The sequence below is a fragment of the Myotis lucifugus genome, unplaced genomic scaffold (genome assembly GCF_000147115.1).
Source record: "Myotis lucifugus unplaced genomic scaffold, Myoluc2.0 scaffold_260, whole genome shotgun sequence".
In the NCBI taxonomy this organism is placed as follows: Eukaryota; Metazoa; Chordata; class Mammalia; order Chiroptera; family Vespertilionidae; genus Myotis; species Myotis lucifugus.
The window spans coordinates 567,047-574,752 of record NW_005871308.1 but is presented as its reverse complement, the minus strand read 5'-3'; the positions used below and the strand labels follow the sequence as shown (position 1 = coordinate 574,752).

The window sequence follows — 7,706 nt, the reverse complement described above, 5'->3', positions numbered from 1 at the left end:
ATCCCTCTTCCCTCCTCTCTGTAAAAAATCAATAAAATATATATATTTTTTAAAGTTTCAATAAACAGAAATATTCTCGTATTTTCTTCCCACAACTCTAATGTATCATATTATGTATACCCTATGGTACCCACACACACACACCACTTTGGATGCTCCTCTGTAGTCAAAGGGAGCCATGGGAGGGTCTCAAACAGAGGAAGGCGTCATGGTCTTTATCAACCTTCCTGAATCCACAGACTTTAGGAGCTGAGACATCGAAAACTGGGATTGCCTTAGACTGGTTCCCACCGTCCAGGACAGCCTCAGTGCTTTACGCATAATTTATGTAATTCCCAAAGCCTCCCTAAACTATAGGTACTGTTATTGTCTTTTAAAGTAATATTTTAAACTTTAAAAAAAATTTATACTGATCAGACACAGTGGAAGGAGGGGAGAAAGAGAAACATCAATTTGTTGTTCCACTTATGTATGCATTGATTGCTTCTCATGTGCCCTGACTGGGGATCGAACCCACAACCTTGGCTCATCAGGACGATCTCTGACCGATCGAGCTACTCGGCCAGGGCAATATTTTCATTTTAATTTGAGGAACTGAGGCCAAGTGCGATTAGGAAACTGCCAGGGTCACACACAAGGGGCGAAGTCAGAATATTAACCCACCTAGCGCGGGTCCACAGTCCCTGAGCTTAACCGTTGCTGGAGTGGCAGCGGGGACACACTTTTTCTCTCGAGTGGCCTCGGTCAAGTACCTCACAAACCAAAGCTGCCGGGGGAGGGCCGGGCACAGCCCCCAGGCAGCCGGAGCGCACCGCCCGCTGGGCCCTCGCTAAGGCGGTTCCTTAGGGTGGGTCGGTTTATCCACCGTCTTACCTGCAGCACGCAAGCGCACACCCGCGCAGGCGCAGATCGATACACTTGGTTCCTATGGTTTCCGGGGCCAGACGGCGGAAGGAAGGTCTACTTCCGGTGTCGCGCTACAAGCGTCGCGCTGCGGGCATCCTTTGCGGCAGCTCTCCGCGTCGCCTGCAGATCTTCTGGTACCCGCAGCCAACGACCGAACAAGGGCACCGCGGCAGGACGGTAGGGCCTGCGGGTGTGTACGCGGGGCAGTTTAACTTAAGGAACTTCCTTCCGAGATTTCTTTAACCAATTTCCTCGTGGCTGGCTGGGTGTCCGTTCTCTCTCACTCGAACTCCGGGCGTGCTTTCCGCTTCCCCAGGTCCCTTGGCCCACACAGCCAGCCAATGTCACTGAAGCCTGTAGACCGCACCTCTCTCGGTTCCCCTTACAGGCTAACCGAGATATCTGCCAGACTAACGCTTTGGCCTTCTGGCTCTCCACCTGAAGCCCATGCTCCTTGTCTCGGCTTTCAAGTCCCCGCGTGATTGCGGCCCTGCACCCCGCTTCAGCTCATTTCGTTCTTCCCGACGACGTGATTGCGCTGCAGCCACGTCTGGGCCCTCAGTGTCCCTCACACACACCCAGACCTGCGGCTGTAACTCCTGCTGTGCCCTCTGGAGCACTCTGCCCACTGACCTTCACTGCGCAAGCTCAGCCCTTCCTAAAAGGCATCCTCACGTCTCCTGGGCGGAGTTGATGCTTCCTCCTTCGAGCTCTTAAACCCTGGTTTGTTCCTTCCTTTGGGCTCCCAATTCGCTGTGTATCTGTAATCTCGGACTTAACGTTGCAGCTGCTGCTTTTCCCCATTCCAGTGCCTTACTAATTTATTATTTAGTAGATGACTTAAAGAATGGGTAGGAAATTTAAAAATTAAACTCACCTGTGGATCTACTGTTCGTACATAACTATTGCCGTTTTGTGTGTGTGCTTTCCTCCAGTCTTCTTTTGCAGACAGTTTTTCTTCGGCATTATTGTTGTGTTTTTTCTTTATTTGACATTAAAATGTATGTCCCATGTTTACTTTTCTTTTTTCCAGAATATCATCATATTCTACTAAGTAGGTACTGGATTTAATTATCCATTTAAGTTGTTTGAAATTAACTTTTTTTTTTTTTTTTTAACAAACTACTACCTGGTCCCTGCCCTTACTGCATTCATCGTTCCATAAGGGAGACATTCAAGTAAATAGTCCATTATAGTGGCATGCAGAGTACTCCTATGGGAAGTGGAGACTGATGTGGTGACATAAAGGGGGAAGCCGATTTCAGGAGGGCTTCTCAGGGAAGCTGTCATCTAAGTTGTTATGGATAGAAGTATGTAAAGAAATGTTTCTATGCTTATGCTTTTTTTGTTCTTTTCAGTTATTTCTTCAGATATGACTCAAAGAATTGGAATTATTAAGTCAAAAACATAAAAACTCTTTAACTTTTGATAAACACGACTTTATCAACATAAAGAAGATTTTTATACTTTATTTTAGTTCTCTTTTCCTTGGGTTTTGTGAAAGCACAGAAATTGTTCGTCTACCGTAAACTGGGAGAATCTGTCTAATGAAAAAGTTTGGTGCGAAGAAATTGGGAGAATTGTGTAAAATAACTTTCTAGAGGGCTATTTATCATCATAACCTCATTTTTCTTAGAAATTTCTTACTTGATTGTATTTTTATGGCATTATATCTTTCTTTACCTTCCATTTCAGCCATGCCTTTCTTTGATATACAGAAGAAGTTGGGCATTGACTTAGACCGCTGGCTGTCAATCCAAAGTGCTGAACAGCCTCACAGGATTCCATCTCGATGCCATGCTTTTGAAAAAGAATGGATAGAATGTTCACATGGAATTGGTGGTATCCGCGCACGGAAAGAGTGCAAGATAGAATATGAAGATTTATTAGAATGTCTGCTTCGGCAGAAAACGGTGAGGAAGTGATGGAGGTGGGAGCTGAGTTACTTCCTTATTTCTTTGGGGCTACTTTTCAGTATTTTTAATTGGTCATTGAGTTGAATTGGCAAGACTTTTATGGTAAAACACCTCTGTTTAGGTACCATGTTAAGGAAGTTAAATGTCTTCAGATCTGAGGAAGCCCTGTTGTTCCTCATGTTCTTCCTCATCTCTCTGATTTTCCTTAATATCGATCCTTGCTGTAGCCATCAGGTTAGAAATTACATGTCTTTGTCTGTTTCTGTTTTTGTAGTAGGCCATAAAGCAAAGAATATCAACCCGTCCTGGATGTTTGTGAAAATCTTTGGGTAAAAATCCTTAAAATTCATTGAACCCTCATTGGGGAAGGGGTTAAAACCTTGAAGGTCTATTACATTGAACCTGATATAACTATCTCTGAAATATTTATACTCTGGGGAAGGTGGAGGTGTTAATGAGATTGCTTTAGGTGAGCCTAACCAAAAATGCATAGGGAAAGGGGGTGCTAACACAGAGCTAACACATTTAGAGCTCTGTTCTCCCTTAAAGAAGAAATCTTTGAGTGTGGGCTGTTTTTTTGCCTATTTCTGTGCTCCAGATATAACAAATAGAAATGTTTTTATAACAATTTCTTGTAGTTCAGGGAGACAATTTAGATGTTCAGTTAAATTTATCTATCAACATTTTAAATGTCTTTTAGCATCTGTTAGCATTTGGTTAAAGTGAAGCCAAATTTGGAAAGAATGAAAGGGTATCAGATCATAATTTTGTATTGATCTCTGTAGGAATATTGATCATTAAGTGGGTAATATTATAGTGTAGTCTATATTATAGGACAATGAGTGGGTCATGTTTGGCCACCTACCAGCTAGTTCACAATGTCTTCTCTTCTCGTGGGCCTGCATTATTCCTTGCTCAGATTAAGACTTTACTCACTGTGGAAAATTTACATCAAGAGGAGGCAGTGTGGTGAGGTGGGAAGGTCATTGGATTGAAGTTAGAAGAGCTGGGTTTGGGTGTGGTTCTGCCACCACTATTTTTGTGTCTTTAGGCAAGTCACTTGTTTGTCTTGATGTCCTTATCTGGAAATTTTATTAAAGAGTTCCCCCAAGGTCACTTCCTCATCCTGTGAATTCATGAATAGATATGTTACTGTTTTAGAGGTTACCCTAAATGACTAGATACTTCCCCCTAGGTGAAGAAACTAGTGATTCAGGAAATTAGAATCAAGCCCTTTTCTAAGTGCCTGGCATGTAATAATGCATTTATTTCTCACAACAACCTTGTAAGATGCTTTACTATTATTTCCCCCACCATACAATTAAAAACACTTGAGGCAAGGAAAAACTAGGACCATTGCCTAAGGTCATATAGCTAGTAAGTGCTGTAACTGGGATTTGAGCCTGGCAATGCTGGCTCCTGAGCCTGTGCTTATTATATCACAACACTAAGTGGTTATTGGCTCTAGTTCAGGTGAAGATTTAATCCATGGTGTTCTGATAGCTCAACCATGACTAGTCCTCTGTTGGGAAATTTCTTTCATAGAGAAATCTATTTTTTCTTAAATATATTCTTATTTATTTCAGAGAAGAATGGAGAAAGAGAAAGAGATAGAAACATCAGTTATGAGAGAATCATTGATTGGCTGCCTCCTGCATGCCCCCTACTGGGGATCGAGCCCACAACCTGGGCATGTGCCTGTGACCAGAATCGAACCTGGGACCTTTTGGTCCGCAGGCCGACGTTCCATCCACTGAGCCAAACCAGCTAGGGCAAGAAATCTATTTTTTTAATATCTTATTATTGATTTTAGAGAGGGAGAGAGAGAAACATCAATGATGAGAGAGAATCATTGATCGGCTGCCTCCTGCACACCCCCTACTGGGGATTGAGCCTGCAACCCAAGCATGTACCTTTGACTGGAATTGAGGGACCCTTCAGACCAAACCAGCTAGGGCAGCCTTTTTTTTTTTTTTTTTTTAAATCTTCACCCCAGGATATTTTTTCATTGATTTTTAGGGAGAGTGGAAGAGAGAGGGAAAGACAGAAACATTGATGTGAGAGAAACACATCGATTGGTTGCCTCCTGCATAAGCCCTGACCGGCTCTGGGCCCAGGGAGGAGCCTGCAACCAAGGTACATGCCCTTGACTGGAATCGAACCTGTGACCCTTTGGTCCACAGGCCAACGCTCTATCCACTGAGCCAGACCAGCTAGGGCCAGCCATTTTTTTTTTTTTTTAAGTCCCTGTCCTAATGGAGCTTATATAGTGGGGAGGGGAACAGAAAGTTAACAAACAAGTTAAAAAATAGGGTGTCAGGAGTTGAGTGCAGTGGGGAAAATAAACAGGAAAGGGATGGAAAGCCCTGGTCATGGGAGCTAAGTTGTTTGTTTGTTTTTTTAAATAGAGCGGTCAGAGAAGAGTTCAGCAACACAAGACATTTGAGCAGAGACTTAGAGAAAGTGAGCCAAGTGGAAACAAGGGGAGAGTATGTCTGGCAGAAGCAGCAGCAAGCACAAAGATTCCTGAGCCGGATCAGAGAGAGCTGAAGGAAGGTGTTAAGACATAAAGTCAGGGAGATCGGCCTCATAAGTCATTATAAGGAAGGATTTGTTTTTCTTTCAGTAAGATGGGAAGCCATTGAGTTTTGAGCAGATAAATAATGCAGTCATGACTAGTGAGTGTATTTTCTTTTTCGAAGGGTCCGTGTGAATCATGCTTTCACACAGGCTTGTATAACATGACATTTGCTAGGAATGGCCTATCTGAGAGGCAAAACTCAAGGCTCAACAGTGACTAGTAGCTATTGGGTCTTAATTTCAGTTTGGTAAAAAGAGACCTTATATTGGCTATTTCTGCTTCATTCATACCCAGCGAACAGTCAACAGCAGCAGTGCCACCTTCACATAGAGGGGTCAGGAATATATAGCCTTTAATATTTTAAAAGCTTTTAGTATGTATGACTATGTCTCTTAAAAGTTTTTTAATATATATTTTTATTGATTTTAGAGAGGAAGTCAGATGGAGAGAGAGATAGAAACATCAATGATGAGAGAGAATCATTGATTGGCTGCCTCCTACATACCCCACGCTGGGGATCAAGCCCGCAACCCCGGCATGTGCCCTTGACTGTAATCAAACCCAGGATCCGTCAGTCTCAAGCTGATGCTCTATCCACTGAGCCAAACCAGCTAGGACTCTTAAAGGTTTTTGACTTGTAAGTTTTGTTATTAGATTTCAAGGAGATATTATTACATATACCAGAAGTTTATTTGTTAAAAGCTTGAGAAATTATTTCAAGTTTTTAAAAGACAAGTTTCATCTCAGAGGCCCTCTGAAAATGAAATCAATTTTCCTTCCGTTTCTCCAGCCCTCGCTTTCTGGTGCATATCTTCCCCTAGTTTTTTATTTATTTGTGTATTTGTTTATATTTTAGAGAAACATTGATTTGTTGTTCTACTTATTTATGCATTCATTGGTTGATACTTGTTTGTGCCCTGACTGGGGATCAAATCTGCAACCTTGGTGTATCCGGGCAATGTTCTGAGTTACCTGGCCGGGGCCTCCCCCTGGTTTTAAATACTTTTTTCCTTTGACAGATGAAACGCCTGAGTGCCATTGTGAAGCAGCGGAATAAGCTAATCAAGGAGGGGAAGTACACACCTCCACCCCACCACATGGGCAAGGAGGAGGAGCCTAGGCCCTAAGCAGAGCAGCGCTGAGGCTGATTTTCGTGTTCATTCTTCTCCACCGGAAAGCTTATGTACTGACAACTTCTTTGTGAAAGTGTCTCAAAATAAAGGATTGCTTCATCCTATTTGTTCTATTTTCTCTTGGATCATACTTTTTTTCTATAATAAGATTGCAGCCTATTTTTTAAGTTTGGGAAAATGCCTCTATGCCTTAAAAATGAGCATCCAGGGGATGATAAGCAGCATTTAATGAATGCTTAATGTGTGTGAGGTTCTTCAAATATGGTAACTCACTTAAGAAGTTGCAGTGTTCTTTACTGCTTTGATTCTGGTTTATCTTCCATAAAGCACAGACTTGGGCTGGGAGGGAGAGGCAGCAAAGACCGATTGTGTTTACTATAAGGTCTGTGAAGTCTACCGTTAAGGCTAAGAAAATACCACATTCAAATAACAATTTTGAAGAAGCAATGCCATTGTTTTAATTTGCTATCTTACACCAGTGGTATAGTACCTTTAATTGGCATGCTTAGAAACATGCTGTTCAAAGAAAATCTGGTTATAGAAGGGAAGGTATGAATCTTATAAAGTTAATATATATTGAGAATATAGTTGAAACCTTTGATATCCTGCAGCATTTCCCCCCAATATTTTTAATGTAAAATATACATAACAATATTTACCATCTTAACTGTGTTTAAGTGTCCAGTTGAGTTAAGTACATTCACATTTTTGTGCAACCATCACCACCATCCATCTCCAGAACTCTGTTCCATCTTGGAAAACTGAACTTATAATACCCATTAAAGAATAACTCCCCATTCTCCCCTCCCTCCAGCTCCTGGCAACCAGGATTCCATTTTCTATATGATTTGGACTACTACAAGTACCACATGTCAGTGGAATCATACAGTATTTCTCATTTTTTAATCCTTACCTGAGGATTTGTTTGATTTTAGAGAGAAGAAGGGAGAGAGAAGAAACATTGACATGGAAGAGAAACATGATTGGCTGTTTCCACAGAGGATTGACCCCCAAACCCAAGCATGTGCCCTGATTGAAATCGAACCTGTGACCTTTTGGTGTATGGGACGACACTCCAACTAACTGAGCCACCCAGTCAGGGCCAGTATTTCTCCTTTTGTGACTGGCTTATTTCACTTTGCATAATGTCCTCAAGGTTCTGTAACGTCA

At 42.1% G+C, this 7,706-nt stretch overlaps 1 protein-coding gene across 2 annotated transcripts; it reads left to right on the top strand.

Moving 5' to 3' along the window:
* The first annotated feature begins 982 nt into the window (after nucleotides 1–982).
* Nucleotides 983–6,640, top strand: NDUFS5 (NADH:ubiquinone oxidoreductase subunit S5). 2 transcript variants are annotated; one of them, XM_006099121.3, is made up of 3 exons: nucleotides 983–1,096; nucleotides 2,602–2,819; nucleotides 6,423–6,640. In XM_006099121.3, the coding sequence occupies exons 2-3, from the start codon at nucleotides 2,604–2,606 to the stop codon at nucleotides 6,528–6,530; spliced, it is 324 nt and encodes a 107-aa protein (XP_006099183.1). In that variant the 5' UTR covers nucleotides 983–1,096; nucleotides 2,602–2,603; the 3' UTR covers nucleotides 6,531–6,640. The 2 variants fall into 2 exon arrangements, with proteins under 2 accessions (XP_006099183.1, XP_014320151.1); XM_014464665.2 differs by having other exon boundaries at nucleotides 987–1,083.
* The last annotated feature ends 1,066 nt before the right edge of the window (nucleotides 6,641–7,706 follow it).

What these genes read in the sequence shown, in the direction of transcription:
- NDUFS5 (XM_006099121.3), top strand. Translation starts at nt 2,604, where the DNA reads ATGCCTTTCTTTGATATACAGAAGAAGTTGGGCATTGACTTAGACCGC. An exon ending in GTCTGCTTCGGCAGAAAACG is followed by an intron (nt 2,820 to 6,422) that starts GTGAGGAAGTGA and finishes TTCCTTTGACAG; the next exon opens with ATGAAACGCCTGAGTGCCAT.